This window comes from Prenolepis imparis, unplaced genomic scaffold (genome assembly GCF_030444845.1).
Source record: "Prenolepis imparis isolate NDT839.2.m4 unplaced genomic scaffold, iyPreImpa1.0 SCAF_8, whole genome shotgun sequence".
Classification (NCBI taxonomy): domain Eukaryota; kingdom Metazoa; phylum Arthropoda; class Insecta; order Hymenoptera; family Formicidae; genus Prenolepis; species Prenolepis imparis.
This window is the reverse complement of record NW_028141166.1, coordinates 10,278,606-10,298,981: the sequence shown is the minus strand read 5'-3', so window position 1 is coordinate 10,298,981 and position 20,376 is coordinate 10,278,606. Positions and strand designations below refer to the sequence as shown.

Genomic DNA, 20,376 nt, shown 5'->3' with positions numbered 1-20,376 from the left:
TTTTCATTTTATTACCATTAAATGTCCCTCCCTTGTCCCCACTTTTTTTGTTTTCTTACGTTACGCGTTGAACGTACGTTATGTGTTTTCTTACGTTATAAAATATGCATCTATCGTGTCGAGCACTGATCGTTGAAACATCCAACTCCATCTAGTTGAGATGCAATATATCAATACTTCACTTGACACATGATACTGTCGATACGTCAGATATGCAGAGAAAAATGGAGTAATAAAAAAAATTTTTTAAATATATTTATAAGCTTATAACTAAAAAATGTCTTAATTACACTGTAAATCATGTGAAAACTGAAACACACAATCTAATAAATAAAAATTGCACACTTAAACACAATGAATCTCTATATATCTCTATATAATTAACGCTTGAATGATTAATTTTTTAATTGGCTTTTAAAGCTAAATGTCTTAATAGAAATACGAAGAGAAATATTACATATTTTTTTGTTTCATCTTGTGTTTATTTTCAATTTTTCGTCAAATTATTCACCACTTCTGCCAGATCGTCAATAAGATATCAGTGTTGCAGTGTCTTAATTACTTAAGAGTCCCGTTTTATTTGGTCACAATAAGAACTTTGCACGCGCATTAGTCAGCATTAAACCTAAAAAGATATTCAAAAAGACAAGGTATGCATATATGTGTACGCAATACAGGATATTCATATCATGATATCTTTCTTTCATTCTTTCTCTTGTAAATGTGTAACAAAATGCAACGCACGAGTGACACGAAAGCCATTAAATCGAAAAACGACAAAGTTACATACGCAACGTGCATAAAGTGGAATGACATTTCTTTCATATATACATTCTTTACTCTTATTCCAACGAAAGAGTAAATAATAATATTATAATGTGTATAGATTCTTCTTCAGTCAATTTACAGCAATTTCTAAAATCATTATAATAACGGGTAGTAAGTCGCGCGTGAATCTCATGGTTTATTACATCGTTGCTAATCATCGTTATATGCACTTCCTACCCGTGCCCATGATACGTGTGACTAGTAATATAAATGTTAATTAATAGAATAACTTAAATATCTTTTGCTCACTATAATATAATCAAATGTATACATATGTATATTTATACATATATATATACAATGTATACTATTATACATATAATAATATAATATATATTATATTATATATTATTATAATAATATATTTTATGATATATATTATATATATTATATAATATATATATTTTTACATTATCTATATATATAATATACATAACATATATATATATTCTTGCTCTTTCACTCTTCGCTCACGTTCGCACTCTATTCAATATCCGATTGGAATGATTGTTAAAATTAAGAGATTGAACATTTAATCACGATAAAAAACTAACCGCAGATTTATGTTTTTATTACATAGAAAAGCCATTTTCTCCCTCTCTTAATCTCTCTCTCTTTTTGTCTTGATCTCATGTTCTTCGTAAACTAATTATGCCTTTTTGCATCCGTGGAGTATTGTGTCCACACAGTCGTTGGAAGAACTCGAATGATGATTTGTAATATAAACTGTAACTTACTGCTGCTTCTAAACAATGAAAATCAGAGAAGGACTTGCAAAACTAATATAATTCGATGATTTTTGCAAAACGAAGTTCTCTTTATCTAAAATAAAATGCTTATAAGTAATAAGTAATATATGAGTAATATGCTTAATAATGACGTGTGTATCAGTATTAATTATTTAGATAAGGCCACTAGTGGAGACATGATACAGGTATAATATAAATATTACAGTTAAACATAGATTTAAAGCAACGGTCAATAGTTACACAGTATGTCCAGAAACGAACGATATTGTAAAGAAAACATGTATTAACGCAGAATTGATAATGTATAAATTTTTTGTTATTGTCATATACTTTCATTGTAAGATGACACACAATGCTTTACGTTGACATAATATATTTAAACGCTTTACACAATTGCACGCGAAACCGCTCTGGAAAATATCTTTCCTTCCTCTGGACACAATGTAGAATTTAGTTGCCTATTGTATTGAAGTTCTAATTATGTAATATATAAACACTAGAGGTTTCTTCTTCTCTCTCTTAAGAATACGCGATTCTTTATATATTGAGTATAAGATTCGTCTTCTTTTAAAAAGCTATCTTTTTAGCAGCTATTATATAATACAATCCACGCGAGCTTTGTATATAAACATGGTATTACAATTACAAAAATTACTAATGCCTCGTATTTCTATCATCCTCAAAAGATCGCCTGAGTGTAAACTTATTACAGTTCTCGAAAGGACAGGCGCAGAGAGAAGTATTTCGCTGAAAATCCATGTTATCTATCTCAGCGTCTCTGTACGAAAAAAAAATCTATATAAATTCGAAGCAAAGGAACGATTTTTTTAAATGTCTCTAAATGTCTATCGCTCCTCCTTCGGTAATCGAAAAATAACGAATTTATATTTTACCAGAATTGTCTTTCTTTTTATCTCACCCCACTCGATGTTATTCAAACATCATGACACACCAGGCACTGTACATTGAGCATCGCTCGAGCCAGACATCTCAGTCTGGCTTATATTGTGTGTTACAACGTTGACTCGTGTATAACGGTTGTATTCGGATCACTGCTAGCATTCTGAATTATTGCTGACGGTATGTGTGGCGTCAATGTAATGGATGAAGTCTTCCGCACGGGTTTCGGGGAGGCCTGCAATCAAATATTAATTTACATGGTTATTAAAGATTATTTGGTTATTCATATTAATTACTTTTATTAGTATTTTTTCTTTTATTTAGTATTAATAAAAAAAAATGAGATATGACCACTTCTTCGATAAATGTATTTGGCTTCAATAACGATAGAGAGAGATGTATTACGTACCCATTCTCTTCTGCAAGGTGCCTCATCGTCCGAATAGTGATCCGTCTGTCCGATATCGGTTTCCGTCGCCGCGTTCCTCTTCTTTGGCTGTAAAGTTGCGTAATTGCCACAACCTCTAGTGAAATTAGTCATGTTCTTCTCCTCCACAATCTTCTCCTGGCATAGTATCTCTTGTGATTTACTTTGCTTATTGTTCGTTACATCACTGGTGCTCTTGTTGTTGAAATAAAACGGCGGCATTTTCGATACCCAGTGATCTAGACCGGAGCCGGCCGAGCTCGTGGACGCCGCGGATGAATTTCCTGTGGAGTTGTTGGACAAGCCTCTTCGCTGATAAAATAACATGTACGCCGCGTTTGTGATTAGATTCGTATCGTTCACCGCTTCCACGCGCGTGTCGTCGAAGCAGTACCATTGCGTGTCGTACGGATTTCGACAAAACGCTGTGTAATGTCCGCCCTGAAGATCTTGTCCGTGATGATTGCATATCGCATAGAGATCATATACATTCTCATCGTACTTGGGGATATTGTGTTGCCGCGGTCGGGGTTTCTTCCAAGGTGACCAGCCCAGACCACCCAGACTGGTGACACTGTTATGTGTCGCCTGAACGCCGTTGTGAGCCAGATGTGGCGTCATATCGAAACCATACAAAGGAAAGTCCACCAACATTGTTAACTTGGACGTTGACCGCTGTTTAGATTGCTGACGGAATCTTTTCAAGTGTATGACTAATATGTCGGGCAGCGACCAAAGGCCTAATTTTTTCACAACCTCTTGCTTCTTGTTGCAATATGGACAGTGCCACGCGTCTTCCGCGCCCAGTATCTCCGCTCGCGTGTACAGATCAAAACATTCCTCCAGAGTGACCGCACCACCCAATTCGGAATTGGTCTTTAACTGTTTCACGCTGGCGTGCTCCTCAATCTGATCGCTGTCGTCCTGTATAATATTACACTTGGTAGCCTCGTCCCATTCGAGGATCAGTTTTACATGCTGCGGACCGGAATCGTCCGCGCAAAGTGCCAACGCTTGTTCGATCTGCTCCGTATACAGCGGGTGTTCCACGCAGGGATCGATACAGGGATGCTCGTCTTGAATCGGCGTCGCTGCCGGATCCGCCACGCGAATGTTGAAAAGTCCCGGGCTCTGACTTGTCGTGAGAACATCGTCCGCCAGGGTGCTGTGCATCTCTTTAAGTAGTAGTTTCTGCAGATCCTCGTACGACGTTTCGCGCGATACTTGCATCGTGTACGGACTGCCGAAACGCTGTTTCAGATCCCCCTTTACGAGAACGTTGATCCACACCAATAAGATGTACGCTTGTTCCGTAGGCTCCTTCAATTGCGGCAGTTCGATGCAGTAAAGCGGATCGTTTTCCATGATCACGGATAGAGGTTGACAGTCGGAGAATGTTCTGCGGAGAAAAACACTAGATATATCTCTTATTTTTAAAAATTATTATTAATAAAATGTGTAAGCTGTATGTTTATGTAAATGACATAAGTAGACAAAAGGTATAACTGAAACAATATATTGTATATGTAAACCAATAAAGCTGTCAAGAATATTTCCCATACTTTCTTATTATATGCAAATATAAAAATTCACGAATTCATTATTTTTCTACATTATATATATCTATTTTATATTGTTATTTTTATAATTGTAATGTATGTTTTTACGTGGATTTTTTTAGAGATTTTTTGCGGTTCATTATCTCTTTTTCTATCAATCGTCATCGTCATTTACCTGTGAAATCCTTCGTCATGGATCTCGGTCAATAGCATGTGATTCTCGTCTACGCCGGTGTCGCTAGCCAGGATTTCTCTCAGCTCTCTCACGTTGGCCGCTTGATTCACGCTCACGCCGATCTTGACTTGTCGCGGTTGCTGAGACGTGTAGAGAACGTTCACGTAGAGATTCATCTGACGATGATTCTGCGGCACAGGTACCGACACGCACAGAAAAGGATCGAAGGTGTTCGATTGCCGGTGACATCTCGGACAGGTCAAACTGGACCGAAACTGCGCTTGAAACACGGCGTGCACGAAGGAGTTGTTACATCGTACGTGATTCGCCAGTGTCTCGGCAGCGACGATGTCATCAGGTCTGCCAAATGAGTTCTGCGAAGAGAGAGAGAGAAAGAAAATTATTAATTACGAAATTAGAATGTTAAAAAATAAAATTAATATTCCCCATCAAGGATTAATAAGATTACGTAATAGTCGTATGTACAATAATTGTGAAAAAAAATCAATTGTGTAATTTTTGTTCAACCTATAATTAAATTATTTTTTTTATCGCGTCTAAGAGCTAATACACGAAGACATACAATAGCAGTCGGCGATAGCGAATGCAGATAGGTTCGCGCGATCGGCCACGTCGTTCGTTGCGTTAACGCGAAACTCGAGGTTATCGCTTCAAGGTGCATAACGACAATCATTTGTAAAGCTATTAATAGATCACCGCCGCTTGACAGCTCCCTTTTCCGCGTCGGTGCGGACTCTCCTCATCTCCCGGCTCTTCTCGCTGGAAGGGAGAAGATGCGGAACATCAGAGAAAAGTGCCGACCGAACGTGGGCTCTAACGAACTCGGCACAATTGTCACCGACGTGTTAAAATCTATGCACTCATTAACGTCACGTTTAGCGATCTAACGTCAGGAGATATTGCACGATTCGATAGATCCAAGAATTTATTACGAAATTACGATTTTGCATATGTCATCGGGTGATATCAGCTTTAAGGAAAAAGTTTATTTTATCTGAGGTCAGTTTGTGCGGAAATCCGGGGATCAAAAGAAAGTTGCAAAAAACTATAAAGCTATATAATAACACATAGATAATTATAGTAATGTTTTTTTGCCGTTTGCAGTGTGATGTAATTAAATGATTTAATATATGTATATGTATAATCGAAGCTTACGCGACGCTATCTGCCGATATTTTTATTATCATTATTAGTGAGTTCATTTGCACACATGCGTAAATATTTATTGCAAATATTTCAAGAATTTGATCTTATCACACAGATCTGGAGCAGCTCGCGTAAATAATTATCTCAAATAATCAAGGCTTTAACTTTGTCAAATAAAATTTAATCAATCAAATCGTGTTCGAATTAAACAAGAAAAGTATATCACAGAAGAGATAATTTACGCCCTCATTCCTATAAAATATCTCCATGTAACTCGTTCATTCTGTATTTCGCCTAGTTTCAATAAAATACAGTAAGAACATGAGATACGACGAAAGATACCGCGCGAAAGTTCCTCTTAATAGGACAATAAGTATTCGAGGTTGCGTCTTTTTTTATAGTCTTTGAGTCTAGCTCGTGTCGATATAAACGAGCAATTTTATAAAGAACTATAAAAACTTGATCTCACGAATGCGCAAAGTAGCGGTATATCGCGCGTTCAAAGCAGGTGGTAGAAAACTTGTCTACAACCATTTCAACTTGCTGAAGATGGTACTAAACTTATATAGGAAAGTTATATAGAAGTCATTGTCGAGAAACTAGCTATTCGCACATCTTATGCGTATTATGTAAATTTTGTTGCTATATAAATGAAAGAGATATATAACTCTTATGAAAGAAAACCAAAATATTACATCGAATAAAATTAAATAATTAAATAATTTAAGTGAGTATTATTTATTATAAAAAATAAATGTAAATATAAAATATCATATAATCAAATCATTAAATATTAAAAAGTATAAAGTAATATATATATATATATATATAATATTACTACTAACCTGTCTATTTTCATATTTATAATATTACTGAAATATATATAATAAAATCAAATTTAAAAATATAATTTTATATGCAGAATAAAATGTAGAAAAGTTACTCTCATTTTGTGCCAGATTCGTGAAATAAAAGCGCTGTGTACAAAGTTATACATTGATTTTTATGTATTTTTTTCTTACTAACATCATGTAACATTCATGTAACATGAAAAAACTTTCGATATAATCGCGTGATATACTCCCCGATGTAATGTTATATCGAAACGTTCAAAAAGCTTATGTAATACTACCTTAAAGATATTTTTTTCAATAATAAAGAATACCGACGACAGAGTCGTTAATGCAAAATACCGCAAACTGATGACACTTTGCATCGTCGTCCGCGATATCCCTTCGAACGGCTTTTCAGAACCGTGTAATTTATTATAACACGCGACGAAAAACCACAAAATGGCATAATTATCTGACTTGTCACGCAGGATGTATCACCGATCCGGTTGCCGGAAGTAATTTCCGATGCGTACAACTGGAACGACTCACGTGGAGCTTACAATTGGTCAATGTCAGATCAGTACACGTGCACTGGAGACTCATATGTACCAAATGACATACATTTCATCTCGATAATATATCTGTATATATGACTAATATATCTCATATGAATTCCTGCTATTGATCTTACTTTCCATATTCACTGTAAAAAAATTTTGTGTAAAATTACAACTATTATAGTGGGTAATTTTAAGACCCACTATAATAGTTGTAAATTTCCACGCGTTTGTAAATTTGCAGTATATACAAGTAAAATTAATTCCTTCATTTGTAATTAAGCTGATTGCAAAAATAAATTTACAATATGTATGTAAAATTATAAAACGATAATGTAAAAATATTTTTTATAATTGTATTATTAAACATATTATTAAACACAATATATTATTAAACATATTATTATTATACATATTATTAAACACGATATATAGAATATTACTGTTGTATTGAGTAATATTACAAAAATTTAGATAATTACATAAAATCTTTAAAATATCATATTATTTCGCAAGTTTCCATATAAAAGAAGATATATTTACATAATAAAAGACAAATCTACATAATTTTGTGGAATTACATAATTTCTGTATAATTACATGATTTCTTATATTTACAAGACTAATCATGTAATTTTTACACCTATTATTTGTGTAAATTTACTAAATTTTTTTAGTGATTTCTCATATTGCTATTAAAGATACTTTTTAATTTTATTTATTAGTTCAATAGGCAAGTAAAAGGCAGACGTAAATGTCAGTTTTACGAAGAGTTAATTTTTCGTTGAAACTGATTCGTTGTGCACAGGGCACTAATTGTAAGTTTTCTTGGTACGATATCAAGAAATTAAATAAATCTCAATTTGAGATTTTATTTTTAATAAAAAAAATTCTCTGTCCCCCCTAAAAGTAAAAAAAATTAAATAAAATCGCGAATAGAGATTTCTTCTTACCAAGAAAAATTAATTTCCTGTGCACAACGAATCAGTTTCAATGAAAAATTAACTCTTCCTTGAAACTAACGCACTGACATCCGTTCAAATATAATTTTCACATTGAGAACCAAATGTGTAGGTTGTTATTTTTTAATCTGTTTAATGCGATTGTATTATCATGAAGGGAATGTTGTTTACTGATGACGCGTATTCAGATAACAAGCTCGATAAATATTAGATGATAAAATATTATATGATCACATGTCAATTTTATATCAACGATCACTTTAACATGACATGATTTTTCTCATAAAAGTACGCCCCAATTTTCACAAAATATCTCAACTTACAATAAATATCTATACACTTTATATATACTTTAATTTAATTTATACATATAATCTTTGATTAGATAAAAAAAATATTTACTTTATAAGAACGTCGCATAACTTTCATTTGTACTGTAATGTTTCACATGCAATAACGATCTAGTAACTAAAGTGTGCCAAAATTTTGCGGTCAAATTTTTAATATACTAAGAGGGATATTTTGTCTACCTTACAAAGTAAACCTATTATTCCACGATTTAATTGCCTCATGCTCGCACGAAATGAAAAAGATCGATGTGTGTGTGCGTGTCGCAAATGTGACACTTTTATAATTATTGTAATGCATTAGTTTTGGCCTTCGAATATACGCGTAGCGTGCGTGTATACGCAATTATCGATGAATAGAATTCGAAATATGCGCAGAAACGGCATAATTTTTTATCTCCATCGCGTGTACGAAGGAAGGTGTGACGTTTTTTTTTCCCCTGCATCCGAGCTACTCTGATGTGAACGTGTGCTATAAATAGTGTTATGTAAATATTTTGCTAACTATTACATGTGTTGACTCCTTTCTCGCTCTTTTCTTCTCATGCTAGAAAATAAATTATGTAAATATTCATATTACCGGATAGCCGAATTACGTGTCCGTTTATATTATTATATATATGCATGTATAAAATTCTTCTCAAATAAAAATATATCTATCTAAATTTTAACTGTTAACAGAGTTGCGAAGAAGTCATTGACTTTTTGCTACTTGCGATTCAATTTTAATTAGAATTAAAAATGATTAAAATTAGTGCATTATATCGCAAATAATAAGAGATAAAGCTACTTTTCCTTCTAATAGCATAATTTGAATTTAATATGGTCTTGGGATTTACACTTTAATTAATTATAATAATATTATTTTTATCATTTCTATTTCACGATTAATCTAACGTATAAACCATGGATTATTACCAGAGACACATACATTATCCAATAACAAAAATTGACAAATCAAAAGAAATTTACCGTAAGACAGAATCAATAGTATTTATCAGTTTCGCACAATTATCAAATTATTAACTCTATAATATATGTGTATATGAAATTAAAAAATCAGACCATGTTGAGAAATAAAATTATATTTCGATGCGCGTATGCGTATGTGTGTTCCAGTTATATAATTATTTATTAAGACTGTGACAAGTTGTCCATAGTTGTAAAGTACGTAAAGTGTGAAATGCACGCATCGCGAGGTGCATCTCGGTGCCGGATGACGGTAGTTAAGATCACATATATACGTAATTCGCAAAAAGCACACGGTAATGCAAACTGGTAATGATAACTGGATCTCCGTGGCCCCATTCAAGGCCGGTCCTCGTTACGGTACTGGCTCCTGGTTCGACTCCGGTTTCTTCGGTGCTCGACTTTGTGGAGACGCGACGCGACGCGATTCGCGTTTCGCGCGAATGTATGTCGCGCATATGTATGTACGTACGTGGTTTCTCGAGAGGCATTTCTCACAGAGAAAAATGTGCGAGGTATACTCTTTTCTTTCGAAATCCGAGAAGATAAAAAAAAGCCTGTGTCGCGTTGATAGTCCGCGTATCACCCTCGTGCTTCGTCGATAATAGCGAGATAAAGATGATTAAGCGTCCGCTTTAATTAATATTGATCCATTAACTTCGTATCTCTAATGTTCTGGTCGGTGAACTGCGTGTAGATGCATCGGTGCATTGCTTAAGTTAATTTTTACAAGTATATAAAATAAATAATGTATTTTACGAGAGAGAGAGAGAGCGCGGATATAGGCGTGAAAAGTATAATCATATTATCTTTAAAACTATTATTTTCTAAAAATAAAATTATGCACGAGTGGAAGATATAATTCCACTCGTTTTATTGTGTTTGCGATAATTATATTAGCTTTAATCTTGTTTAGAAATTAAAATGATCTCGTACGAAAGTGTTAATCAGCATTCGACAATTTTCATCATTCGATCTTTAATTTAATATTGGAATCTTAATTTTTTAATTCACATATTCAGAATGTCATCGATTAATGCATATTTAATTTAAAAATATCTACAAACGATTATAGAAAATGAGGTAAGAATTATGAGCCTGTTCGGATCTATTATTTTGCTTCAAAATTTATGTTACTGACTGGATAATAATGAATAAATTAAAATCTTTTTCGTGATTTTAAATGTAGCATCTCTAATAAGCGACTAGGTGTCATGCTTCATTGATACTTGAATCGAATTATCGGACTCTTTGGTAGAAGAAAACAATCTTATCTCGCTGGCTCGACAAATGATTTATAAACGCAACCGAGAACGGAATGATAAGATTAAGTGGAAGATGAATAATCGCAGAAAAATTAAAATATATCAGGATACAACAAACGCGACTGTTTGCGCAAGGTATCTAAATTGTTATTTTTATATCTCCTTTTTAGTGGATGGAAAAATAACAATAGCTTTGGTCAGATTATTAAATTTACAATATTTCTATTTTCTCTTTATTTGTATTATTATGCTAAGCGATCATTTTATTCAAGCTGGAAAAAATCGCGACGCAATCATCGATATTTTTCAATGATATAATATAAATGATAAATAATGATAATGATAAGTGATAATTATGACATTTAAATGATTTTATGACACGTATTATGTCAGTAATAATAAATAATCGTCACGTTTAATCTGAATGATTTTATAACATGTTTTAAATTAGCAATTCATCAATTTTAAACGTCTTATATATATATATATAATTTTTAAAAAAATTTTTTCACTACTATGTCACAATTACCTGACAGACTTTAGTAATTACTTAAAAAAAATAGAAGGACATAGCAATTCTTTCGTGTGTCGCGTAATATTTCTTAAGTTAAATCTTAAACATTGTCTCTTCTTCTCACCTTCCATACCGATATTTTACTCTTATATTGTCTATACCTTCGATGTTGGAAAACGGAGTATGTATTTTTCGAACGTGAAACAATTTGGGTTAAGGTCTCGAGTGCTGCTGGTCGTTTCGATTTTGACTTAATTCGCGTAGTGATAAATAAAAAATAAAGCCAAGTCTATCGCAACCCGTTTTGCGTATAATCATCAAATATATTTATATGAGCAGAAATATCGACAAGACTTTTATTTGAATAACAAATAAGAAAAGAGACAGTTTATAATTTATTCGCGACAAATACATTTGCATTTCCCAATGACAATTTATTTCATTAAACAATTATGTGAATAACTTTTTAAATAATTATCCGGAAAATATTCTCGTTATCCATATTTATACAAATTATTTATTATATATAAATATTGATATAAATAAAATTTTTGTATCGTATACACAAGAGTTTTAGTTTCAAAAACAAATATTAAAAAACTGACAAGAGAAAAATTGAAATAAATTAAATAGACATTATAAAGCATAGTACATGAATACTTACACATTTAATCAAAATTTAATAGAATTTTAACTGAATAACAAAGTGAATAAAAATTATTCGAATAATGCACGTGTCTATCTCTACTTTTAAGAATCTGATAATATTTCAAAAACAATCCAATTACTTCAACGATTAAAAAAGAATATTAACTTTTGAAACACATCGCGCTTTCTCTCTTCCTTTTATATATTCTCTTTTTTCCCAGTATTTTACTCTCATTCCTATTCTCCTAACAGTGATGAAGAGAGAAAAAGATGCACGTGATCATACAATATTGTAAAAATTGAAACTTATGATATTTTTAGAAGGACACGCATCCAAGGACAAGTGTCCAGAAGAACTGAGAAAGGGTAGAAAATAATTTTGCAAAAGCCGATCACCAGCCGATAGACAATAATTTCTATAATTGAGAGAAGATCTTAATTCCATTGACCTTCTTAAGAAACGACGTAAGAAAAAAATTCATCCATTTATTTATAGCACTGTCTGCCTTTTGTTATCGCGTTTCCGGGTTTTCCCCGACAGACATATATGTTTAGAGAATTTAAGATTAAAGCACCCACACACGGGGTTATTCTCGGCTCGTCCATTCTTGACGAACGATTCGAGATGAGTCAAAAACAGACGTCGCCTCGTCACGCACGCAAGAGAGAGAGATTGTCAACGTAAGAGTCATACGTCGTGTGCAATCGTGCCTACGCACACGCAATTCAAGAGAGAAAAAGAGAGGAAAAAGAAAAGAAAGAGAGAGACTGTAGCGACTTTCGTCGAGCGTTTCCCACATCGCTGGCCACGACGAGCCAAAAAGAAAGTTTCTTTCGTCGTGACGACCAGCTCGACGATTAAATTACCATCGAAGGAATGCAGTTAATTGCCCGCTATGCTTTTAAACGGCTACCACGTGTTCGCTTTAATTATATATCCGTCCTGCCTGAATTTCTTCGGATTTTACTAAAGAGATGCTGTTATTTTAATATTAGAAAGTGTCGATACGTTTTTCTTTCGATATTGGGTCAATAATATTCATCTATCGATGTATTAGATTATATTATCGTTGTATTAAAAAAATATATGAGATGTATTAAATATAAATAATATATATTACATGCAACGATAATATATTGCAGCTCGGTCTGTTTACTTTTTCAAAACTCGTCTAATAATTAATGGTCCAAAATTATGATATATATAATTGTGTAAAGAATTACAAATAATTTCGAAATAGAATTAAAACAGTTTTAATTATATTCGTGATATTAAAATTTGCTTAATCGTCGAATGCAATAATAAACGTATACTTTGAAGGAATAAAGCATCGGCATTTTTCTCTTTTAAATGGCCATTACTATTATACTTATTATTACGTCCTCTCCGTCAATGGTAAAAACATATACCATGGCACAGTTTTTTTTATTCGAGGTCAAGATGCCGTCGAGCATTTATATAGACGCGATACAGCGTCATTTTCATTTTCGCACACGACCTTTCTCTTCGATATTACTAAAAATATGCTCGACAACACGACCGGCGACGTCTAAAAATAGAAGAGAGCAATAATACCTTTCCGCGTAATACCAAAAAACTATGACATGATACGGACGAGTCCCCGACAGGCTTAAATCAAAGATGATGTCGCGAGATAAAAATTAGATTACGGAGATTTAATTCTCGCGCGAAAACTATCCTATTTCCGCAAAAGTTAGAATATTATAATACGTTATTATTAAAACAGAAGAGCAAAATTAGCTGATATTAGGTAATGTATAATTTCAGGTAATGTTGTCTTTGAAATGCGTAATAAAAAAAAAGTACATAGGTTAACTGTCAAATGTGAAAAATGACAGTTGGCAAAACTGGCGCTTGCAATTAGATTACTAGGAATGGATCACCCACCTTAATGATCTTGTACTTCTTCTTGGTCGCCTGATTGAGGTCCTCGTGGACCTTGTCGAGCAGCCAGAGGAGGAACTCCTGGGCGTCGTGCTGCAGATTCCCGCGATACTGACTGCCGTACTTGTCGACGACGCTCTTGAACGCGGTGCTCATCTCCGGATCGTACTGACAGCTCCAGATGGCCTTGAGAAGCAACGCGAGCTGCTCGGTGATCTCGCCCCTGGTGCCGTACTTCTTCGAGTTGAGCTTGTTGCGCCGCGAAAGATCGATCTTGTACTGATCGAGGACAAAGTACTCGGCGAGGATGTCCGTGTGCGAGAGGCACTGCAGCACCGCGTTCATGAAGCACGTGTTCCCGTGATTGCGTAGGCCTATGACGCCCGGCACCCGATCGGGCGGGATGTGAGCCGGCCGAGGCGGCGGCGGCACCCTAATGTCACCCGCGCTCGACCCGAGATCGTCGCCGCGCTGATGATGGATCGAGGCGGCGGCGGCGGCGGCGGCGGCCGCGGCCGCGACTGCGGCGGCCTTGTGGCCCTGGCCGCCCACGTTTGACATATGACGTACCATCTTGTTGATAAACTTCCTCCAGGAGGGCCGACGAAAGACCTTCTTGCCGCACGGGGCCTGTCGCTCCTGACAGCACTCTTGGACGATCTGCTGATTATGACCGCCGCCGGTCTGCTGATGATGCTGATGATGATGGTGATGATGATGATGATGACCACCGCCGTGCAATCTGCCGGTCGCGTTCTGCCGTTGCTGCACGCCGCCTTCCGTCGTCGCGTTCCTCACGTTCTCCTTCACGCTCGTCGGCGCGCCGTTGTCGCAATGGGTCTGCTGTTTCGGACATCGTCGTCGCGACATCCTGCTGCTGGCACTTTGAAACGGGTTTCTCGGCAGTGTAAAGGTGCGCTTGAGCCGCGTGACGCCGCGCGACTCCGTACGTTTAACCTCTTCCTCCACGCCCAGCTCACCCTCGGACACTGATTTCATCACCGATGTCGTGGTCGTGGTCGTTGTGCCCTGAGCCGTTCCCACGGCGACGTTCATCGCCCGCCGCCGTGGCTGGCTGGCTGGTTGGCCTCTCGCTCTCGCGGCTCGTTATTTCGTTTAGACGATCGGCGCTCGAGGACGCTCACATCACATCGCGTTTCCCGGTGGTTTCGGTTAGTTATTATCCCGACTGCGACGACGAGGATGCTGCCGCGCGATCACCACCTCCTCTCCTCCTCCTGCTGCTGTTGCTGCTGCTGACGATGATGACGATGATGATGATGATGATGATGATGATCGACAACACCAGCACCGCTGCACGTATACCGCGGCACGCACCTACGCGGACCCGCAGCCCAACGCGGTCGTACCTCGCGCAACACCTCGCACGGAAACTGCACCACGGCGGCCATTTGCCGCGTATCACACACGGGGCTTCCGCGATTTCGCGTACACATATACACACGCGTAGGGGCATAGACCGCGCGCGATTGCGAGTGAAGCCACGCCGTCACTCGTCTCTCCAACTGTCTAGTTCCCTTTTTCGCAACGCTACCGCCATCTGCATCGATTTTGAAATTCGAAATGTGCTGTTACTATTATTGCGCGCTATATCAACGTGAGATAAAAAGATCACTCTTCATCAGAAAAATATTATAAATTCGACGCGCGTGTAATGTTTCATCTTTTTTATGTTATTCAGCATTTGTAAATCATTTTCTAATTAGCTACTATTTTTCTAAGATACATTTCATTGTTATTTTAATATCTTGTTCCAAGTTGCGTGATGATTGAAACGAGAAAGTTCGAATTTTTCCGCCAAAAGTTAAGGTTTGAAGCTCTGCTAAATAGAGTTCGAGTCTCCGCTAAGCAGGGTTTGAATCTCTACTAAATAGAATTTGAATTTTTATACTAAATAAAATGCGGAATGCTTATTAGAAAATTATTCTATATATTTATTTAAATCTCTTATTATATCTCTTACTTCTCCTTTGCTGATACACTTGATCTGATAACAGAATTGTGTTGTAGATTTCAAAATTACATTTATATACATAAATTGTTTACGCGTACTGTCTACATGATGGACTTTTTTGTAAACATGTGAACCATGAATTAAATTAAATATCAGAATGAAAAAAAACAATAAGTTTTTATTATAAAATGTGTTAATGTATATATGTAATTATAATGTAATTATAATATAATATATTATTAATATATCAATATCTTTCTTTTATCAATATGAAATCCAGATTGTTGAAACTTCTGTTGATTTATCGTAGCATCGTAAAACATTAAAATTGTGTCATGTTTAAACCACGTACAACATAAACGAAATATCTTCGATAAGCCATGGGTTTCGTAAATTATTCATTGTTGACATATTAAACATAGTTTACATATTGTTTACGCGTCGACGTAGACTATTATATTTTACGCGTAAATGCCCAATTGTTCGTTATTTATATACATTTATATATTATGTATATATAGAAAATATATTATATTTCAAAAAAGCGCAAAGAAAAATTAATTAAATTTTCTCTGATAAGTATCGATCTCGATTTTACCGAAATAATTATTCTAAAAGATGTATTATTTTATATAATACATGACATATATAGCTATACTACTGACATTGACATACTAACATTGATGAAAAACTGAAAGCTATTGATATTGATGATGATACAGCATATAATATTCTATTATACAATAATTATATAATAATGTTTGCATTATGTAATATCGAGAAAAATTTATAATCAAGATTAATAACGATAAAGTCAATAAAGAATAAAACTGTGCGTATCAAATCTCTTTGTAAATTCTCTTTTTTTTAATCATTAATTACTCGAGAATATATGCCTTTACATTTTCGTTATCTTAATTACAAGCTGAGATTGTAAATTCATTACAAATCCAGTAATTTTCCATCGTCTTGAATATATGTATTCACCAAAAATAAAGTTCTACGTATACATGAATAATTACATAAGGAGCACGTGGCTTTCACACGTGTAATTGTTTATTATATAAGCTGACGTTTACTAGCTCATTATTTTTTTTTCAACTTACATAATAATGATTATACAAGGTGTCAACATATTACATGATAATAAATCATTTTCATTGACAAGATAACAAAGGCAGAGTGAATAACTATAATTTCTAAACAATCACGTGTTGAAAACTGTTTGTCGGCGTCGATTTAAATTATACATCGATGCGATCCAAATAATTTTGCCACTGGTCAATTTGTCCAAAAATTAATCCACGGTTATAAGTAACCATATGGATTGCATAGCGTAAGCGGAGGATTTGTAAAAATCCCTTATCGGTCACGGCTGTACTAATCGCGATAAAAGTAAATACGCTAATTATCTAAATACGTGATTGATTGTTCCAACATCTACATATTCGCAAATTACATTTGCTATCTACTGAGAATCAAGGCGCGAACAACTGCCGATTACATGACTAGATCAGCGACAAATAGAACTCTATTTTTCTATTTTTCTTCAAACTTAATTCAAACTTAATTCAGTGATATCTGATTGCTCGAACAATTAATGTCACAATTGTTAAGGAACGTCATACGACGGTTCGAATAGTTATTTTTTTAAACGCGAAGAAATACAATGTGAGATTAATTATTCTATCTATGCAGAAGTAGGAATTAGAACCAATATAATTTTACTCTGAAATCACATATCTCGATGCTGAAAATACGGAAAAATGTATACCTCGCGCTAATTATTGTCGTATCTCCATTGCCATAAATAAACGTAGGTATCATTTTTACGCGTCTAACGCATCGAAACCTGAATATTTTCTAAAACTACCGATTTCAATTCCTGCTCAGACATCGACTTTCGTATATAATCGCGTGCCGTAGTGGTCGTGAGGAAGAAGCCCTTTAGACAAGCAGCTTCTACTCTTCGCAAGATTTGACCAAGGGATGAATGGCCACGGAAGCACCTGAGCAACTCACGGTATTCTGTATATAATCCTGGAAGTTACTCTCGATAACCCACATAAGTCTCTTATATCCAGGAACAACTTGGGTCGCCAGTCGGCAATCGTTGCCCTTTTGCACTAGAAGGAAGTTCTCCGGATTGAAGGGCGTCTCGGTGTTCCACATGTAGATATCGGAATCGCCTGAAAATGAGTAAGTCATTTCTTATTAAAAAAATATATATAAAGTCTATAAAAGCGCGCGTTTAATGTAAAATTTTAATTATTTTGTCGCAGTAGCTTTTTATAATTCTATAAAAAGAAAACAGCTGATTTATATATGTTTAATATCCTTCTTCTTCTTTCTAATAATTAATTCATCTTATTATTTTGCTCGCAAAAAGTTCAAACTTACCCTTGTATCTGATGAAAATAGAGCAGCCGTTATCACTACCGAGGAGAATGATCTTCTGTTGCTTCGGTCCGACATCTACGACCGCTCCTTGAGTGAGACCTTTCCTCAGGTTCTCGGCCTTGATCGCGAAAAGCCTGTTGGATCCCAGATAAGTGAAATACACCACCGGTGTACCACAGCTCTTCTTCACCAACGTCAAGTAGAGAACATCTTTTCGGTCAACACCCAAGGTAACGGCGTTCGGAAGGATCACTTTGTATCCTTTATCCGCCGTAACGTTGTAAACGATGATGGATTTGGAAGCGGCATCGGTTATGTACACGTACACTTGGCCGTCTTCCGCGTAATCGATTGTCAGATATTGCAAACGAGACAGCTCGTTCACCAAGTTACTCAAGTCGATCACCTTCACGACCTGCGAGAAACCATATCTTAACATGAATCATTCTTCGAGAGTGCTCTAGTTTCATTTTCGATGTATTATGAATTCTAATGAAACAATATAAATTAATTGTTTTAGCAACATTTTTGAAACTAGACTTTTACAACTTTCAAAGTAATTGTTATTCGTAAATTATTGTATCAAAGAAGATATTTTATATAAAATTTTCTCTTAAAAAAATCTCAATTAATTAATCTCATTTAATTAAAGAAGTCTTCTTATTTTTTTTGCAAAATAATCTGGAATTTATTGAAATATTTTCGCTATATTAAATCTTTACTTCCGCAATCAAAACGTCAAACAGAATAAATGCTTATAATTTTTGACGATTACTCTTTTTTTTTGCACAAGAAAGAGAAACTTAATTTGTGTTCGAAAAAAATATTAGAAATGTGTATCTTGTAATTATGTCTTCAATTTGTAATTTTTCATACCTTTCCGGACTTGACGTTAATTCCGACGACTTTCGGAGGACACCTGCGTATCGGTTGCTCCAAAGTGTTTACGATACCAACGTCCAATACCCACAGGATTTCCTGAATGTCCAGAACCAAGTCCACGACGCTCTGGAGGGCCTGGCAGTTGCCCTCTTCCTGAATCGCCCAACAGGGGAACGGTGTCATTTTCGGTGCGCAGTCCTTCGTCTTCAGCGACATGACACCTAAGGTGAAGGGTACACCTGGTTTGTAGCGAGGCATCGCTATGATCATGTCCTCCCTGTAAATCTGGGCCCTCGTGCCGATGACATTCCTGGCGATGTACCGTCCACTCGTTTGGTAAATGTTTTTCGTACTTTGACATGGCCAGTCCAGGCTGTAGCCCGACAAGGTGAACGACAGTTCCGGTAGCAACTGCTTGTCGCACACCGTCAACAATAAGCTACTCGCCAAGATCGCCAGGCATAGAGCGCTCCTCGGGATTCTCATCCTGCGCTCGTCTTTTCTGGCAAGTTAGATTAATTATATTCTAGATTTTATTCTATAAACATACGACAAAAATTTAATTATTAAATTATTCTGAAAAAATTTTCTAAAATGTGAATTCTTATATAAATCTTTTCGAAAGAATTATTAAAATTAATGAAAATTGATAAAAACCATAGCTGTTGAATATGTGGTAAGATAGAATGTGCGAAAACTTACAAGATTTCCTGTGTAATCAGTCGGACGAAAATCTTTGAATGTGCGACTCATTTATACTGCTTTATACTTATATGTACGTTTTGATTATGCACCGATTGAAATTGTTTACATTTTTATATTCGTCTTCTTACACAATATTTTGTAGCAATTCTCTTGCTTAAGATTCGGCGGAATTCGTAAAGAGGAAATGCTTTGTGATACTTATTTTTTAATATTATTTATAAATATTTGTAAATAATAACGAATCCAGGAAGACGGGAAAAGTGAAACACTTTAGAATGCAATAAATCAGGAAACCCAATCAGGAAATTATCTCGCTCGTTTTATTAAAAATTTTTTTATATTTTCACGATTTCCGCTTCCACAAATAGTTGCTTTTCCTATAAATTTTTCTAATAATCATATTTATCCTTTATTTTTTGTATCTTAAAAACTATAATTTCTATTGCATCATTATTATTTACAGACTAAAAATATAGAAAAATGCAAATGCTTAAGATATTTTCTCAAATTTATACTTTATATAGTCTTTTACATTCTATTTTAATATATAAATAAAATTTATCGTACTTACTTCCAGCACTATTTTAAATATTTTATTTTTATAATTT

At 35.0% G+C, this 20,376-nt stretch overlaps 2 protein-coding genes across 3 annotated transcripts; both read right to left on the bottom strand.

Annotated features, from left to right (window-relative positions):
• Positions 1-473: 473 nt before the first annotated feature.
• On the bottom strand, positions 474-15,225 carry LOC145939774 (ubiquitin carboxyl-terminal hydrolase 31). 2 transcript variants are annotated; one of them, XR_014425895.1, is made up of 5 exons: positions 13,810-15,225; positions 4,639-5,012; positions 2,887-4,303; positions 2,497-2,712; positions 474-2,355 (listed from the first exon to the last, which is right to left on the bottom strand). XR_014425895.1 is itself a non-coding variant. In XM_083044364.1 (4 exons), exons 1-4 carry the CDS (start codon positions 14,860-14,862, stop codon positions 2,590-2,592), a joined length of 2,967 nt encoding a protein of 988 aa, XP_082900490.1. In that variant the 5' UTR covers positions 14,863-15,225; the 3' UTR covers positions 474-2,589. The 2 variants fall into 2 exon arrangements, 1 of the variants encoding a protein (XP_082900490.1); XM_083044364.1 differs by having other exon boundaries at positions 474-2,712.
• A 1,732-nt stretch (positions 15,226-16,957) lies between these two features.
• Positions 16,958-19,849, bottom strand: Yellow-g (L-dopachrome tautomerase yellow-g). Its single transcript, XM_083044389.1, has 4 exons — positions 19,766-19,849; positions 19,058-19,565; positions 18,182-18,596; positions 16,958-17,970 (listed from the first exon to the last, which is right to left on the bottom strand). Exons 2-4 carry the CDS (start codon positions 19,547-19,549, stop codon positions 17,744-17,746), a joined length of 1,134 nt encoding a protein of 377 aa, XP_082900515.1. The 5' UTR covers positions 19,550-19,565; positions 19,766-19,849; the 3' UTR covers positions 16,958-17,743.
• Positions 19,850-20,376: the final 527 nt, after the last annotated feature.